Below are 19676 nucleotides of genomic sequence, written 5' to 3'. Positions count from 1 at the left end.
GCATTACGGAGTGCTGCAATAACTAACTTTGTACATATGCCTTTTTGGTTTTTTGTCATTAGATCTTTGTGATAGATTCCTAGAAATGGAATTGCTGGGTCAAAGGGTAAATGAAAATATTTAATTTGGCTTGATATTGCCAAATTGCCCTCCACAGAGATTCACACTACCAGAAAATGTACAAGCGTGCCTATCTCTCCCCAGCCTCGCCAGCAAAGTATGCTGTCAAACTTCTGGATTTTTGCTAATCAAAAATGGTAAGAAACGGTATCTCAATGCATGTTAGACTTGCAGTTCTCTTATGATGAGTGAGTCTGAACATGTTTTCCATGTTTAAGGGCCCTTTCATTTCAATTTTGTGAACAAAAATCTCTTGTAGATTTTGATACGAACGGCAAAAACATTTTTCCAAGTTTGTCCTTTGTCTTTTAAATTTTCATAAGGAGCTTTTTCCCCATGCATGTTCCATGCTGTTTGGGTCAAATGGAGCAAAATTTATCAATCTTTGACCTCACTGTTTCTGGTTTTTGAGTCATATTTTGTAAACTTTTTCCATTTCTAGGTTATAAAGGAATTCATGCTTATGAATTCTACTGCTACTTCCAAGTTAGCAATTTTATTTTCAAAACTTTTCCAGCTTTATTATGACTGACAAATAAAAATTGTACTTATTTAGGTTTCACATGACTTAAGGTGCACATGATGACTTAATATATGTATACATTATAAAATGATTATCACAGTCAAGTTAATAAACACATCCATCACCTCACATAGTGACCACTTACTATGTGTGTGTGTGTGTGTCTGTGTGTGTGTGTGTGGTGAGAACACTGAAGATCTACTCTCTCAGCACATTTCAGCCTACGATACAGTACAGATCTCTGCTGCCTCCTTACCATAAACCATGAGGCTATCGCTTACTTAAACTAAACCTTCCTCTTCCCTATGTTAGTTTTGCTCCTTCTCTTGGTTACCTTTGAATTTACATTTCTATTTCTTTTTAAGAACTTAAAAAAAGTATATCTTGAACCCCTAATTTGCAAGATGATAATTTTAAAAACAGCCATAGTGCTTACTTACTTACCAGGCATTGTTTTAAGCATTTTACATGTATTAAAACTCGTTTAATATTTCCAGTAAGCTTAGAGAATAAGTACCATTGCTACCTCCATTTTAAAATCAATAGAGAAATGAAGAATCCTGCCCACCATTTTACTGCTGGAAGTGGCCAGACTAGGATTTAGACAGGGTGTCTGGCTCCAGCGCCTGAACTTTTTAAACCACCATACTGTTAGTTGTTAATACCCTCGCCTTTCACCTTTTACATTATTAGGTCCCTGTAAACATTTTTCACTGCTCTGCCAAGGACAGAGCTCTGATTCCTTCTCTTTCTTCTGGCGCCTCCTCTAGATGATTCCTAATACTACAAAATATCCTTTTACTTACACCCCATTGTTGCTTGAAATCACACTTACTAAAGTTTGCTTCACATTCGCTCCAAAACTCTTGCATTCAGACTTTTCTTTGGAATGGTATAGAATGACCTTTCTTTTTCTTCTGTTTTTTTTTTTTAATTAATTTATTTATTTGGCTGTGACGGGTCTTAGTTGCAGCACGCGGGATCTTTGTTGCTGCGTGCAGGATCTTTAGTTGCGGCATTCAAACTCTTAGTTGCAGCACGTGGGATCTAGTTCCCTGACCAGGGATCGAACCTGGGCCCCTGCATTGGGAGCATGGAGTCTTAGCCACTGGACCACCAGGGAAGTCCCTCTTTTTCTTCTCATATGGCACAACTTCCATTTGCTCAATCACAGGTCTTTTTGTTTTTCCCTCCAGAGACCTCCTCCCTGGAGCACCCTTCTCTTGCTCAAATTTGGCCTGATTGCTCTTCTAGGCTGACTGAACAGCTATAATCAGAGATTTCTGCAGCACTCCTCTCCGATGCTATTCGACCCACTGTGTCCTGGATTCTCAAGCTTACTTCCTCATTTTGCTAGAGTGTCTCTCCCTCCAGTAATATTAAAAAACAAAAAAACCAAAAAACACCTGTCTTGAGTGTCTTTCACAGTAACTGAATTTGGCTGGATAGAGAATATCGGGCTTAAATTAAGTTTCTTTCAAAGCTTTAAATGTCCTGTTGAATTCTCTTTCAGCATTCAGACTGCTGTTAAACTCGATACCACTCCGATCCTCGTTTCCTGGTAGGAGAAGTCCACTGTTCTCAGTATCCTTATTGTTCAGTTTCACACTGACATGTCGAAGTGGTGGTCTTTTCTCTTGGTCCTAGGAATTCAGTAGGACCTTTTAACTTGAAGACTCTTTTCTTCAGCTCTGGGAAACCCTCCCTTTTATTCTGATAACTTCCTTCCATTCCATTTTCTCGTTATGAGACTCCAATGAAGTCTCCTAGATCGGTCTTCTGTGTCTGTTCTTACTCGTCTGTCTTTCTCTTGTCCTTCCTTAACTTTATTCTCTAGTCCAACTACCAAGTTTTATATATTTTTACAAACCTTTCTTTCGCTGCTCTTTTTTCATAGCATCCCCCGCTTCTTAGTTTTCTGCAGATAATAGTTTCTGAAATCTGAGTATATCAGAATATTTACTTTCATGACGTTTCCTTCCATTTTCTGAATAACCTTTCTCTCTGGGGGTCAGTTTTTCAAACTTACTAACATTGGTCTTTGATGCTCTTGGTTCTACTCAGTTATCTGACTCTTACTTGAGAAGATACTGGCTAAACTGGCAATGGGTTTCCTCTGCTTTCCAGCTCAGCCTCTTTCTTGCATGGAAATTCTACCAGGAACTCTGTGCAATGCAGGGCAGGGCAGACGGAGAGGGTCAACTGCAGGCTTTGCTTTAGGGAAACGAGCTGGCTGTCCAGACTGTGGGACCTTCCAAATGCCAGAATGAGAACATTCAGGTGACAACCCGTTCTGAGCTTCAGGATGGGAGAGGGAGTGGGGGGCAAACTGGCGCAAATTGTTTCACATACAGGACTTCAGTTAATCCGTTTCCACTACCACTTCTCACTCTCAGCACCACTGGACCTGCCAATACTGGGCCCAGAGTTCCTCAGGATTCCCATAAGCAGGCTGGCTCTCCCTCCCTCCCAGTATATTCTGGGCTGCAAATCTTTCCCCCTCTTTTATCTGTCAACCTGCTCCCGTCTGCTTGTCTTCCAGAAATTCACGGAAGGCTGTTGTCGGTTGCTGAATACCCCTCCTCACTCCCTTCCTCTTCTCATCACTATTCTAAGCCTATTCCTTCTATTACATCAATTATTTTGGCTCAGTGGGGTCCTGGGAAGGGTTGGGGCAAAACTTAATGGTCAACCCTTCTTGAACTTTCTGGCTATTAGTTTCATGTGAAGAAGTAAGTGGATCTTCTTCATAACAGTGTTTTGTAGAGAGTAGGAAGGAACCCAGTCTCTAATGCCATGACCTAAGATGTATGCATATTTTCAACTGATGTGTATTCTTTTTCAGCAAGGGGATCTTTCAAAGGAGTGTGTGACCTAAAGAAGAAACTGAACCAGGACAATATCCGGTTTCTTCCGGCTCTGCCGACTTGGGGATGTTTGTGCAGTGTTTAAACCAAGTGAGGCCACACTTTTTGGTTCATGGATCAGGAGGGAAATTTGCTGTTTTGTGTGTGTGTGTGTGTGTGTGCTGGGGTGAAATGGATAAATTTGGTTTTGGAAATGTTGAGTTTTGAGATGTTTGCAGGGTGGTCTAAGAAAAGATGTCTAGTAGGTAGATGAACCCATGTTAACAGATGGGAAAGATTTGGGAGTTGTCAACCGTGCTGCATATGAAACCACCCAGAAAACAAAGCCATTTCGAAAGGCAAAGAGTAGAACTCTGGGTAACATAAACATTTAGAAATGGGCAGAAGAAAACAAACCTTTAACAGAGACCACATAGGACAATTCTCAGTTATGTCAAATGCTGCGAACAAGACCTCTAAGGATGCACTGGATTTTAGCCACCAGGTTATTAAATGCCTTGGAAAAATAATGAAAGTGAAGTGGCAAACTGGTGGCGAATGAGGCCAGACCTCTAATAGTATTTGAAACAGTGACTCTGTAGAAGCCTCTGTGGGTCTCTCCAGCAACAGTGTTGGATGGGAAAGGGGATAATGGTGCATTAATCCAGGGTGGGAGCAGAATGAAAGGGATGAAGACCCAAGATTATGGACAAGAGTGTTGAAAGCAGCTGAAGACAGCTTAGGATGAACAAGGAAACACAGGAGGTTAAAGGATCTCTGAAAGCTGAAGAGTTAATACTAGAAGGGGCATGAGTAAGATGGCATGAGACCACTGGATGGATAGGACGCTGGGGTCGGAGAGTGGGGGGACATATAAATGCGTATTATTAAAACTGGGAAGCTCTTGGATACCAACAAGCTGTAGGGTATGGCAGGGGAGGGTCCAGCTCAGTGAAGCGAAGGGCAACGCCAGGACCTGGGTCAAGGTGCTAGATCTGCTATCCACAAAGAGGCGGTGACGTCATGAGCCGGCACAGGCCTCTGAGTGTGGAGAAAGACAGAGCTAGTTTCTAAATTCTTCCTGCAATACGGGGAGATCATCCAACCAGCCACTGGCAGTAGCAAAGTCAAACACAGATGGCACATGCATCCCTAAGAAATCAGAGGATTCCCCAAAGAGGGTGAGGTTAGATTAGATCAGATTCAAAGATAAGAATCAATTCCACATTTGAGTGCCCATGATTCCCTGTGCTGGGTATATGTAACCCAATGAAGAAAATGCAAAAATGGCCCTCGGGTAATTCATAATTGAGTATATAATCTCTTATGGCCCTTTCGATTCTATGATAAGATGATTTTAATACTCTTGGTCCAAGGCCAACTAGGAAAAATTTTGTTTCTGGGTTTTCCTAACCATACAACAAAGAAATGCACCATTTCTACTCTTTATTACATCTTTAAACACACACTCACCTGATTCTTTCTAGGAAGTGCTCTGTCTGTGCGCTTGCTTTCTTGAGACTTCCTCCTATTAATTTTCTTTTCTTTACAAGGCTGCGCTTCTGTATTAAATAAGTTGCAAACACTCTCTTCTGAAAAACTGATCAACTGCTATAAAGAAAATTAAAAGCAGGGCTACCATAAAACACAGTCAGTTACATTTTCATGAGTGTCTCTCACATTTCTTTTCCCGTCCCTGCGGATTCTACCATTTTACAACCCATTTCCACTAATTCACAAATTCCATTAGAAGTATTTTAACCAAGTCCCATTCAAAAGAGGGAAATAGTAATTACTGATTTCTGATCAAACACTGACCCAGAAGCATATGTACTCTGTCCTGCTATTTTATGGAAGAGAAAAAAACAACTTAAGAATCGTTGTTTTAGGGGCAAACTATTATATATAGGATGGATAAACAACAAGGTCTTACTGTATAGCACAGGCAACTATATTCAATATCCTGAGATCAACCATAATGGAAAAGAATATGAAAAAATATACATATGTATAACTGAATCACTTTGCTGTACGTTGTAAATCAACTATACTTCAATAAAATTTTTGAAAATAAAAAATAAAAAAGAATCACTGTCTTATTCATTCATCAAATATTTATTGAATATCTACAATGTAGCACCTAACTACTGATGGGTTATGTGGGGAAAAATCATGAACCGTCAGATTATCTAAGTTTGACTTCTGGGTTTATCATCAACAGTATCAGTGAAAAACAATATCAGTATGCTATACGTTTATGCACTGTGATGCTACAGATAAAAATCCAAGTTCATCCAATTTAATAAAATCGCAAAAGACATTCATTCGATGGGAGTTATGCTCACACTGAAAACAAGTGAAGGTAGTTTTTGAAAAAGTTATATTTATGCCATTTTCTGACTGTTCATACATGTGACTCTAGAGAACAAATGTATGGACACCAAGGGGGGAAAGCCAGGGGGTGGTGGTGGAGGGGGTTGGGATGAATTGGGAGATTGGGATTGACATATATACACTAATATGTATAAAATAGATAACTAATAAGAACCTGCTGTATAAAAAAATAAAATTTAATTTAAAAATTTTTTAAAAAATGCAACTCTTCTCCACTTTGCACTTTGATATAACTCATAAAACCAAACAGATCCCAAATAAACTTCCTAAACAGATTACCTTCCACGTGAACACACACTCTGAAAGCACCTCGTTTATTATATTTTTCTTCTAACAGAATTAATTAAAATCAAATCAGGAAAACAGCATTATCCTGGCTTACATGATAGGTAGGATATGGTATTAGTTCTTAACACATTGATTAAACCAAGATTTAACTGATAAATCATTTGATCATGAAAACAGAGAAAAATCTAGTGCAAGATTTAAAAACAGATACACTGTGCCAAATACAAACACTTACACTTCTTCTGTTAGAGGTCCGCGTTGCTCTACCAACTTTACAGGAGGCTATTTTCTCGTGGTTATTTGAAGAGGCAAAGGTATCAGTGCCTGATGAGCAAGACACAGCAAAATTAGGGTAGCTAACAAGAAGTTGTAATATCCATCATCTATTGGACACACTGGATGCTCTTTTGGATACCAATTTTGCTTTTAGTATCCTACCATATCTGAACATAAATATTACCAGGAGAAATAAATTTTGAGATTCAAAACATTTTTAAAAACATGAAAATACTTTAATTTCACAAAGTTCAAAAAATTTTAATTTGGTCACTTTGAACGGTATAAATAAAAGGCAGTATAACCTGTCAAAGAGCATAAGCTCTGGAAGATGACAGGCTATGCTTCCAATTTAGCTCTAACTTAACACTCCATGTCTTGGATTCTGTGCTAATGGGCTTGGTTTGTGTCCTAGAGCCAACAAGAGGTGTTGGTGATCCATTAAAGGATTTCGACCAGGGGAGAAACGTGAATAATGGTTCCATTGTAAGTGCTTTGCCCATGACATTTGCTGGCCAAGTCCTGGTTTGTCAGGAAAGCACAGAGAGATCTTTGTTGCCTTGTCATGATCATAAAAAAAAACCTAGAGACCTCAGAAAGTACATATGCACAAAATGCCATGTTGATGTTGATGAACAATTTTATGTATTTAAAAATGACCCTTAGGATCCATATCATTTCAATTGTGCAACCTGAAAAGGAGCCTACTGTCAATCCTTAAGTGTTGAGAGGGCAACTCCACTACTTGTAGTGACTTGAAAAATGCGGCTACCCATCAGAGGAAGTTAAATGTGGGTGATTATAAAGTATGGACTTGGAATGGAAAGGGATGGATAAGAGACTTCTTGTAAGCTTTTCTACATGATTTGAGTTTTTGAAAAATCAAGTATGATCATAATAAAAATAAAAATTTTAAAATAAGGTGATTTTCATATATACACATATTTAAAATGACATTTATGATTTTTAGATAAGCCAAAGTTACTACCTGAAAGAGTCTCAGAGATTGAAGACTTACTAAGAGGACTGAGACCTGCAAATGATACCTGAAGAGGTTCTATGTTTTCCTAAACAAAGAAAAAAGTAGAAATTAGATATCTTTAAATCCAGTGGACATAGAAATGATGTACCCAAAAGAAAATAATACGTATTTATTTTTGTAGGAGGAACTGTAATAAGCATAAAGATGGGAAATAAAAGATTAACCAAAAAAAGTCAGAGCAAAAACAAGATACTGGATATAAAAATAAATGTTTTATAATATTTACCAATCATATTTAAGGAAACCATGCTTAATAACTACAACCTACCAAAATAATAATTAAAAATATAATAATACGGCTTCCCTGGTGGCGCAGTGGTTGAGAGTCCACCTGCCGATGCAGGGGACACGGGTTCGTGCCCCGGTCCGGGAAGATCCCACATGCCGCGGAGCAGCTGGGCCCGTGAGCCATGGCCGCTGAGCCTGCGCATCCGGAGCCTGTGCTCCGCAACAGGAGAGGCCACAACAGTGAGAGGCCCGCGTACCGCAAAAAAAAAAAATATATATATATATATATATATATATATATAAAATTTTTAAAAAGTGAAAGTAGTCATGATGATCCACTAATAAGTTACTTTTTGGTTTATTTAAAATCCCATACCCTGGGCTTCCCTGGTGGCGCAGTGATTGAGAATCCGCCTGCCGAGCAGGGGACACGGGTTCGTGCCCCGGTCCGGGAAGATCCCACATGCCGCGGAGCAGCTAGGCTCGTGAGCCATGGCCGCTGAGCCTGTGCGTCCAGAGCCTGTGCTCCGCAACGGGAGAGGCCACGACAGTGAGAGGCCCGCATACCACAAAAAAATAATAATAATAATAAAATAATAATAAAAAAAATAAAATCCCATACCCTAACCCAATAAAGTAAGAAAATTCATTAATAAACACAACCAAACATTACAGTATTATTCAGGAGGCCTTAAGGGTAAATATAAATGCAGATGTCAAATCTTTTCTTTCCCACAGCCAGTGTAATGGTAGCTGTTAATTTCTCATAGACAAAATCTGTCAGGTTGAAGAAATTCTTTTTTCTCACCAATTTGCTCAGAATTTTTATCCGAAATGAATGCTGGATTTTGTCAAATGCTTTTTCTCCATCTGCTGAGATGACCATAGAGTTTCTCTGTTTTACTCTGTTAATACGGTGAACTCTGCAGATTGTCTTTCAAATAAACCAACCTTGCATTTTGGGGGTAAAATCTCACTTGGTCATAATGTATTCTCTTTTTATATGTTAGTATGTTTGTGAGGATACTGCACTGTAGTTTTCTTCCCTCATAATGTCTGATTATGGTATCAGGCTACTGCTGACATTGATGAACTGGGAAGCATTCCCAACTCAATTTGTTTGCAAGAATGTATGCAGAATTAGTATTGTATCTTCCTTAAATGTTTGGTAGAATTCATTAGTAAAATCATCTGCACATGCAGTTTTCTTTGTGGGAAGGTTTAAACTACAATTTAAATTTCCTTAGTTGATATAGAGCGAATGAGACCACCTATTTCTTCTTGAGTGAGATTGATAGCTTGTGTCTTTCAAGGAATGTAGCTTAAGTTGTTGAATTTATTGGCATAAAATAGTTGTTCATAATATTCTTTTATGATCCTTTTAGTATTATTAAGATATGTAATTATATCACCTCCCTTATTCCTTATATTGCTAATGAGTATCCTCTCCTTTTATCCTGAACAGTCTGTTTAGAAGTTTACTATTATTTTCTGCAGCAAAACCTTCTGATTTCGGGACTTCCCTGGTGGCACAGTGGTTAAGAATCTGTCTGCCAATGCAGGGGACACAGGTTCGAGCCCTGGTCCGGGAAGATCCCACATGCCATGGAGCAACTAAGCCCGTGAGCCACAACTACTGAGCCCGCATGCCTAGAGCCCGTGAGCCACAACAGGAGAAGCCATCGCAATGAGAAGCCCACACACAGCAGTGCAACTAGAGAAAGCCCGCGCGCAGCAACGAAGACCCAACGCAGCCAAAAATAAATAAATTTATAAAAAAAACCCAAAAAACAAACCTTCTGATTTCAATGATTTGTCTCTATTGTTTTTCTGTTTTCTATTTCATTGATTCTTACACTTATCTTTATTACTTCCTTTCCTCTTCTTAGTTTGGTTTCAATTTGCTTTTCTTTTTCTAGTTGCTTAAAGTGGAAGCTGAGATCATTAATTGGAGACCTCTATTATTTTCAAATACAGGCTTTAATTTTTAAAAATTTTCCTCTAAGCACTGCTTTACCTGCATCCCACGCATCTTTTGTTACTTTATAGTGGCTTAGGGTTTACAGTACACATCTTTTAACTTATTCCACTTTGTTTATAGCCTAAGAACCCCTCCCAACCTTTATGCCATGTTAATTTGGTTGTATATTTTATTTACCTAGGTTATAAACCAAACAGAATATTGTTGTTACTCTTGCTTTGAATAATTATCCTTTATGGAGACTAATTAAAAAGAAGTCTGTTACATTTGCCCATATATTTAGCATTTTCAGTGCTCCTCATTCCTCTGTGTAGATGCAGATTTTCATGCAGAACTATTTTCCTTTTGACTAAAGGGCTTCCTTTTCAACACTTCTTCTAATGCTAACTTGTTATGGTAATGAATTATTTCAACTTCCATTATGTCTGAAAAAGCCTTTATTTCCACCTTTTCTTTTGAAAGATGGTCTCACTAGATAGAGAATTCTAGTTTGACAGGTATTTTGGGGTTTTTTTGCTCCAAGTACTTAAATACATCTTTAAAAGATGTTGTTGCTGCACTGTCTTCTGACTCGTTCGCAGAGTTTCCAACCAGAAATCTGCTTCCTCTCTTATATTTCTTTTTCTTATGTCACATGTCTTTTTCTCTCTGGCTCCTTTTAGGCCATTCATTGTTGATTTTAAGCTTTGTGTATTTTTCTTTATGTTTCTTGTGCTGGGAATGTGTTGACCTTTAGGATCAGTGGGTTAATAATTCTATCAAATTTGGACATTTTTCAGCCATTATTTTGCAAATATTTTTTTTCCTGTTCCTTCCAATCTCTCCTCTCCTTTGGGAACCCTAATTACAAGCACTTTTTACCACATGAAGTTGTCCCAGATCACGAATTGTCTGCTCATTCTTGTTCAGTCTTTTTCCTGTGTCATTGAGAATAATTTCTATTGCTACATCTTCAAAGTCACTAATCTTTTCTCTTGCATTCTCTAATATGCTATTAATCTCATCCAACATGTTTTTATTCCTGGAGATTATAATGTACAGAGTTTGATTTGGGTCTTTTCTTTATCTTCCATGTCCTTAAGAAGCTCAATCTTTTCTCACATTCTTGAACATATATGAAATATAGTTAAAATAACTCTTTCAATGTCTCTCTAGAAATTCTATCATATGTGTCATTTCTGGGTCTATTTCTATTGATTGATTTTTCTCTTCATTATGGGGCATCTTTTCCTACACAAGTATTAATTTTTAATTGAATGCCAGACATTTTGAGTTTAACATTATTTGTTGCTAGATTGTTTTGTTTTGGTTTGGTGGGAAGGATAAAACCATTTTACTGAGGGCCTTCAGGGGAGGGTTGAAGGGCTGGGAGGACAATGAGATCTAATGCCTTGGCCTCCCTGGGATCTCCCCACCTTCACAGCTGCCAAAAGCAGTTTTGATATTCTTGAAGTTCATTATGCAATGCAGTTACATGGGTATAAGTTAGATCCTTTCAAGACTTGCTTTTAAGCTTTGCCAGGCTTTTAGTTTAATTCTGCTCCATTAATGAAGCAATACTCTTCTGAGTACCTGACACCCTCTGAATTACAAAGTTTTTCTACGTGAGTTGGTGGGAACACAATTTCTGCCCTGTGTGAGCTCTAGGCATTTCCCTCTGCTCCATTTGGGCAGTTCCTCGCTGGCCTGGGGCAGTTTACTCATAAGGACATGGTGACCAGCACTCAGCTAGAGACGTGAGGAGACCCTTTGCAGATCTCCAGAGTTCTCCCTCCCTGCAGGTCTTTTCTCTCTGGTATTTTACCCTGTGAACTCCAGTCTCCTTCACTTTTCCAGACCCCAAATCCATCTTCTCAATTCATGGAGACTGCCAGGCTCCACCAACATAACCCCTCCCTGTGCTGCAGCCTGGAAATTCAGCCCAGGCAGTAAGTTGGGGCTCTCATAAGGCTTACCTCATTTGTTACCCCCCTCAGAGATTACTGTCTGTGCTTCCAGACAGTCGACGCCGGTGAACCACTGTTTCATATCTTTTTCTCTGGCTTTTTAGTTGTTTCTCATGGCAATGTAAATTAGGTCCCTCTTATTCCATCTCGGCCAAAAGCAGAATATTCTTATTTCAAAGTATAACAGCAAGAGAGAGATTGAATGATGGTCCCAATATAAAAATGGGTAAGTAAAATTAAGAGGCAGTTCTCAAGAGAAGAAATTCAAATAGCCTATAAACATGTGATAATGTTCAAACCTCACTAACAAACAATATTTTCCAGTCACCTTTTTCTCCTATTAAGCTGTTTAAAAAAAAAGTACCATTAAAACCCAGGGTTTAGGGGTTTCCCTGGTGGCGCAGTGGTTGAGAGTCTGCCTGCTGATGCAGGGGGCATGGGTTCGTGCCCCGGTCCGGGAAGAGCCCACATACCACAGAGCGGCTGGGCCCGTGAGCCACGGTCACTGGGCCTGCACGTCCGGAGCCTGTGCTCCGCAACGGGAGAGGCCACAACAGTGAGAGGCCCGCGTACCGCAAAAAAAAAAAAAAAAAAAAACCACCCAGGGTTTACAAAGGTATAATAGAATAAAATCATTTATAGTGCTGTGAGTTCAAATTAGTACATACTTTCTGAATAATTTAGCAGTATGTATCAAAAAGTTCAAAAAATGTTCATGTTCCTTAATCCAGTAATCCCACCTGCAGAAATTCATCTTAGGAGGAAGAACCATTTATATTTATAATATATCAATTCTAAGACTGCTGCTCTTTCAACATTTTAACACCTCTGAAATCTGAGTACATGGTGTGTATCAGTTTAACTTTCAGCATTTTTTCTTAGTGATAGATAAAACAATGGCACATCTTACAATCAATAGCAGTTAGGTTCCAGAAAATATGCTATGTACAAGGAGTCACGGAAGTATTGTTTTTAATAGGAGAAAACTGGTAATCATCTAGCTAGAAAATGCATTAATTTATACCATGACATATTGTTCAGTCCATCTCATTTCAAAGCACAATTATTGCTCATGCTAAATAGGTGAGGTCTGATGAAAATATAAACAAGATTGTTCCACACTTTTCACACTTACAAGATCCTCTCCCTTGTCATCAAAATTTGGTTGAAGTAACCCCTCAGGAGACGGGGACTGTTCAAGTAGCAGGGGACTGACGGTACTTAAATCCTTTTTACGAACCGGTGTTTCTCCTTTACGCAACGGAGTGTTTGCTGGCAAAGATTCATCAAACACTTCAGGGCTTAGGTCCTCTCCGAAAGTAACTCTCTTCCTCTTCCTCATATTTAGAGAGTCTGGTACTTTACAATTTTCTTGACCTTCTAGTAGATAATAAATGGGAATATATTTAAAAATTAAACTACATTTCTTATCTAAAAGACATACCCTAGAATCTTTTAACATGATTGGATCTGGCTTTTGTATAACACAAAACATAGTTTGTACAGAAAAAAAGTTCAAAGTGGAAAAGATAAGCAATATTTCTAATTAAAATATGGTCATGGATTTTAAAGTAAATTCTGCATGCCTGTCTTAAAAGATTACAAAATTGAATACCAATTTCCTTACAAGTTTCACCATTAAGCAAAAAGGGACAGATGATAGGGGTAGAACCAATTCTGAAACTTCGACAGAGAGTTCATCCCTCCCGACTCTTCTTCATTCCCATGTAATTTCAGAAGCATCAGGCATCAGTAGATCATTGAAGATACTACATACTACCTCAGATGTTTTTAATAACAAGCAAATGATATCTCAGGCTTCAAAATAAATCTGAATTTCTTACCTGCTTTTTGTTCTTTGCAACAGTTTGCAAGATTCAAGATTAAGTTTGGATGAGTCCCACCATCACAGAGGTTGTCACGGTGTTCCTAAATAAAATAAACACTGATGAATAATTTTACATAAATACATACACACAGACATTAAGAACGACAACTTCGAATTTTTTTCCTGCCAAGGGTAGACGCTACGTAGTATTGCAGATTACCTTTACTTTCATAGTTGATCTGACTTAAAATATCATGATATTAGCCACAACGAAAAACTGGGTTCCTTAGCTATCATAATACTTTAGTAAATAGTTTTAGGCTGAAATTAAAGAACAGAAATCCATAATGTGGGCTAAATTCATTCCCTCATTTTTGACCTGGCAAATGACTTTAAGGAAAATGAGAATGGCCAGAATTACAGTGTACTCTGGATGGTGTCAAATGAGATAGACTATACAAATGGTCTAAAGTATAAGAATTCCACTAAAACAAGAAAAAAACAAATATGTAAATGGCATAATAGGGTGTTTTGTCTTTTAGACATGGGAACCACACCTTTTAGAAGTGTATAAATCTCCAGTCTACGATACTATATTCCTGAGTTAGAACAAGGAAAGAAAGTAGCATTTGTCCTCCTGTGCTTCTCCAGAAGATTATAGAGTAGGCAAGTTGGTGAGGAAGGGACAATGTGAATCCCAAAGAACAGGAGGGGCAAGCCCAAACACAGGGCCAATGGAGCAAAGTGGGCAAAAGCCAGGGTTGTGGGTGGCTGAGAGGCACCTCCAAATCACCATCTGTTTGTCCCGTCTCATCCTAAGCCCTGACCAGCCCTTGTTCTCTAGAGCTGTTCATTTTCTCCAGCACATCCATCCCAAGAGCAGCACCTTCTCTAAGAAACAGTCCTGCCCTAAACAAACCTCTTTCATCAAGAATCTCCTGAGACTCAGCTTCATTTTCCCAACCAGGAAAATGCTCACATCAGTATTTGTGAAATAAGTGAACTTATACAACAAAGTTCATGTTAATGTTTAGATTTACTTTTCATTATTACCATGAAAGTTATCCAACAACTCAAACAGAATACACTTGCAAGCTTTGGGCAGTTTGGCAAGAAGACCATTAGTTGTGAAAGTATTAATATGATTTTAGTGGCAGGACTTGATGTTTCTGCTACATTAACACTGTTAAGTGATAAGAGTTACACAGATCAGGGCCTCCCTGGTGGCGCAGTGGTTGAGAGTCCGCCTGCCGATGCAGGGGATACGGGTTCGTGCCCCGGTCTGGGGGGATCCCATATGCCGCGGAGCGGCTGGGCCCGTGAGCCATGGCCGCTGGGCCTGCGCATCCGGAGCCTGTGCTCCGCAACGGGGGAGGCCACAGCAGTGAGAGGCCCGCATACCGCAAAAAGAGAAAAAAAAAAAAAAAAAAAAGAGTTACACAGATCATTAAGATGCTAAGTCTCTTCTTTGAGGAGAAGATAAAACAAATAAAAGATAAAAATGAGCAGTGCTGTATAGAAACCCAAATCAAGCTCTTTAACCAGAAAAATTGTTAAAACATTTAAAAATAACAACTGACCATATATCCATGTAGATAGAAGGTAGCCTAGTTCACTTTGGCTTTAAAGACAGATTTATAGGTATAGCCGTATGGCCAAGAACAACAACAAAAAAACAATGTGCACTTCTCATTTGCCAGGCACTGGCGCTAACTGCACGTTATTATTCTACTTTATGCTCAGAGTACCCTGTAAGGAAGTGACTGATATTGTCCTTTTATAGACAAGGAAACCAGGGTACAAAAAGGTTAACTAACCTACCTAGTTCTTAAACTTCAGCGTCAGCGTATGAAACCGGGCACTGTGACCCCAGAGCCGTCCTCTGAACCTCTCAGAGTGTTTACAGCCTGTCATGGATGTTTAACATCAGATTCGTCTGGGTTCACAGCTTCAAGCCTGAGTTTATGTCAAATGGGGCTAATACCTTTCTTGGATACTGCTGCTGCACGTACATCATATATTCCAGAACCTTCACTGGAAGTACTCAATAAATTCCAGCTAGTTCCCATCAACCTACTCTCTTCTCATACTAGCTCAACTTAAAGAGGCACGCCTGTAAGAGGTATCTTGAAGAGCAGATATTTTTGGTGGAAATAATCAACAAACTCACACATTAATAACTTATGAAACTCTTATAAAATATGGTCTACCTATATTAAATTCAACATACTATATTCCAAACTGAGTTAAAAAAAAAAAAGACATTTCCTGTTAGGCCAGTATTACATAACATTTCAGAGGTATTTCTTTGAACCAAAATGAATTTTTATTCATCTTGCTTTAGGAAATGTAGCTCTATACTGACCTGCAGGCTGTCTAGACACAGCTTTGCAGAAGGTTTCTTCAGCACAGAACGAAGTACAAAGGTCTCAGAGGATGGAACGTCCCTCTGGCACAGTGGAGTAACCAGTGACCTGGCTTCAGGAGCCATGTCTGTACTCACTTGTGTAAATTTGTCAACTGAAACGGCATCGCTGGATCTTTTGCCCTCTACAGAGTCAGCAACCTGGATTCCTTCAACATAGAGATGTAAACATGAGAGGTGGCAGACATCTGAGTCAGTCTGTTCTACAACAAAAGTAGTAAGTATTTACAAAAGGAATAACAACCTATTCAGAAATTCAACCCTAAGATATCCTGCTGGAGGAGTAGCATCTGGGATTTCACTTGGAGACATAAAACAAAGAGAAGCGGCACTGGCCACAGCTTTTATTTCAAATCTGACTACTGAGGGCAACAGTAAGTAAGGTGTCTTGGCTCCACGGAAATCTAAGGAGGCCCCCACGGCTCAGCTATTAACTGTTAATCTGCTTCCACTCACGACACCTACGGTTTACACCATGAAACTAACTTGAGCCAGACAATGAATCATGACTGATTTTATTGGTGGAGTCAGAGGCATTTTCAGCATGCAAGGGTAGTGGGAGGGAAAGGACAGAATGCTGAGGAGAACGACTGTCCAATAAAAAAATGAACATATTGTACGTGCCCCCAAGCAAGGCAAGGCTCCCCCCTGCAAATTCTCAGCATTGCCTGATGATTGACATTTAACAAATACATACTGGGTGCTTAAGGTGTGACAGGCACTTTGCGAGAGACATAAACACCACAGATAAAGCCCCCATGGCCTCAGAGGACAAACAGACAACATAAAATATAGTAACTGGGGGGCACAGAAGGAAGGAGGTAGCTGTGCCTGTGTAAAACGGTAGCATGAGGGACCGGGTGATGGGACTGTGATATATCTTGACTGTAGTGTGGTTATGTGAGTCTACACCTGTGATAAAATCATGGAACTAAATATACACACAAACGTCTGCATGTAACAGTGGTGAAATCTGGCCAAAAAGGTCAGTGGATTGTATCAGTGTTGATTTCCTGGTCGTGCACTGTATTACAGCTATGCAAGACGTCACCACTGGGGAAACTGGGGGGAAGGGTGGATAGGCTTTCTTCCTCTGGATTCATGCTTACACCTGCATGTGAATCTACAGTCATCTTAAAATAAAAAGTTAAAGAAATGTATATATAATAACAAGCAGTAACCCATGCCATTAAGGAGAATAAAGTAGAGATAGGGTTAGGGTATGGGAGGGGTGGGGGTGAGTTCAAGGACAGCCTCCTGAGCAGGCATCTGAACACAGTGAGGAAGCGAGCCGCACATGTGTCTAGGGAAGATTATACATGTGCTCAAAGCCAAGTGCAAAGACCAGTGACAGGAGTGACCCTGGCGTATAAGAGGTGGGGCAAGGCCAGAGTGACTGGAACAGAGCGAGCAAGAAGACAGCTAAGCCACAAGCTCAGAGTCAAGGCTAAGGACCAGGTCAGGTGCGGCCTAGTAGGAAGTGGATGGACTGGATTCTATCCTAAGTATGCTGGGAGGCCAGTGAGAGATTTTGAGGGGAGTGACATAGTGTGACTTGCATTTTATTTATTCTTTTGTTGTTGTTTCTGTTTGAAGGGGAACAGGTTTTTTTAATAGCCGTCAGTATTTAGAGGGGTTATTTTTCTTTCCTCCAGTTTTATTGAGATACAGGGTGTACAGCATAACGATCTGACTTACAGACACCATGAGGTGAGGACCACAATCAGTTTAGAGAACATCCATCACCTCATACAGATACAACATGAAAGAGAAAAAAAATTTTTCCCTTGTGATGAAGACCCCTAGGATTTGCTCTCGTAACACCTTTCATATATACCATACAGCAGTGTTCATTATATTTATCATGTTGTGCATGACATCCCTAGTACTTATTTATTTTATAACTGGAAGTCTTTACCTTTTACCTGCCTTCCTCCAATTCCCTATCCCCGGCCTCTGGTAGCCAGAAATCTGAGCTCTTTTTCTATGTGTGTGTTTGTTTTTGAAGTATCCCACTTTATAAGACCTCTTCCCTCTTCCTAAAGGTGCACCGTCTGAAATATAATAACCTCTGGGGTGCCACCAGATAACCAGTTTAAAATAAAACACTGGAATCAGCACTGGAGTCCTTTAATCAAGGCCCCACCGCCTACAGGAGATTTGTCTTTGCCTGCCTTATACAATGTTCCTGCTTAGGGCCTAGAGGGGCATTAAAATGGGATACGCTGGCCCTTGTTGGTATGTTCCCAAGAAGACAGATTGTACAGGGAGGTGTTAGGTATGATGACAGTTTTTAATGACCATACTTCATACATTCTATAACCACTGTCAAAGAATATGTCACTCCTAAGACAAAGTCCCATGAGAGTAAAGCAAGAGAATTGGTAAGAATTGCTGAAGGCAAAAGCATCCTATTTCATCCAGGTAACAAACTCATAACCCTGCTCTCTGCCCCATCTATCCATCCATCCATCCATCGCATGATTAAAATTAAGAAGTCAGAGCACATGTGCACCACAAGAAATGCTGAAGGAAGTTCTTTTTCAGGTTGAAAGGAAATGATACCAGACAGAAACTTAGATCTTCAGCAAGGAATGAAAAGCACCAGAAATGGTACCTATCTGGGTAACTATAAAAGGCTATTTCCAATATACACATATTTCCCAATACACATGGTTGTTTAAATCAAAAAAACCTTATCTTGTGGGGTTTAAAATGAATATAAATATAGTACAGATGACATCTATAGTGTAAAAGGACCATAAAAGACATGGGTGGGAGGAGAGGAAGTAGATCTATACAGTTTGTAAAATTTCTGTATTTCACCTGAAGTTGTACATTATTAGCTCTAAGAAGGCTGTGAAAATCTAAGGATGTATATACCAGTCCTTAGAGTAACCATTAAAAAAAAAGATGCAATGAGGTATAGTTTAGAAGGTAATGGATAAATAGATTTCTAAAATTTCAAATAAGCCCAGTAGACGAGAGGAGGGAAAACAAAAAATAGAACAGAAAATACATGAAAGAAACGGCAGATTTAGGGAATTCTCTGGTGGTCCAGTGGTTAGGACTTCACACTTTCACTGCTGAGGGAGTGGGTTCAATCCCTGGTCAGGGAACGAAGATTCTGCAAACCGTGTGGATAAAATATTTTTTAAATGGCAGATTTAAATAAAACTAGTTCAATAATGACTTGAAAGGTTAATGCACCAAATACGCCCATTAAAAGGCAGAAATTCTCAGGACTGACAAAAAAGCAAGGGCCAGCTATACATATACAAGAGTTTTACTTAAAGATAAAGACACAGGTATGTTGAAAGTAAACCTAATACCTTATGGTGACTTTCATTCAATACAAGCATATTGAATGCCAGTCCCTTTTCACATACTTAAAAACCAAAAAAATCATGTGTAGTGTTTTCTCTAACAAAATAAACTTGTTAAATGTTTAGAGATCCTATTCTTTCTTTTTATATTGAATGTAGCTCCCTGTGCTATACAGTAGGACCCCGTTGTTTCTCTATTTTATATATAGTACTGCATATCTGTTAATCCCATGCTCCTAATTTATCCCTCCTCCCACCCCTTTACACTTTGGTAACCATACATTTGTTTTCTATGACTGTGAATTTGTTTCTTTTTTGTTAATAAGTTCATTTGTATCCGTTTTTAGATTCCACATGTAAGTGATATTACATGGTATTTGTCTTTCTCTTTCTGACTTTATGATAATCTCTAGGCCCATCCACGTTGCTGCAAATGGCATTATTTCATTCTTT

General features: G+C 39.2%; 1 protein-coding gene across 7 annotated transcripts in view; it reads right to left on the bottom strand.

Annotated features, from left to right (window-relative positions):
* CDCA2 (cell division cycle associated 2) overlaps nt 1-19676 on the bottom strand; it is a 54521-nt gene that overhangs the window by 14043 nt on the left and 20802 nt on the right. For 2 of the 7 annotated variants that reach the window (XM_082615981.1, XM_082615980.1), the window contains exons 8-13: nt 15838-16100; nt 13489-13573; nt 12780-13024; nt 7436-7514; nt 6407-6495; nt 4963-5100 (exon numbers count right to left, since the gene is read on the bottom strand). In XM_082615981.1, coding sequence (XP_082472107.1) covers nt 4963-5100; nt 6407-6495; nt 7436-7514; nt 12780-13024; nt 13489-13573; nt 15838-16100 — 899 coding nt within the window. The remainder of the gene's footprint in view (nt 1-4962; nt 5101-6406; nt 6496-7435; nt 7515-12779; nt 13025-13488; nt 13574-15837; nt 16101-19676) is intronic. The other 5 variants (XM_082615982.1, XM_082615983.1, XM_082615985.1 and 2 more) reach the window with 5 other exon arrangements.

This window comes from Mesoplodon mirus, assembly GCF_964341445.2.
Source record: "Mesoplodon mirus genome assembly, chromosome: 1".
NCBI classification, from domain to species: Eukaryota; Metazoa; Chordata; class Mammalia; order Artiodactyla; family Ziphiidae; genus Mesoplodon; species Mesoplodon mirus.
This window is presented reverse-complemented; position numbering and strand designations above follow the sequence as displayed.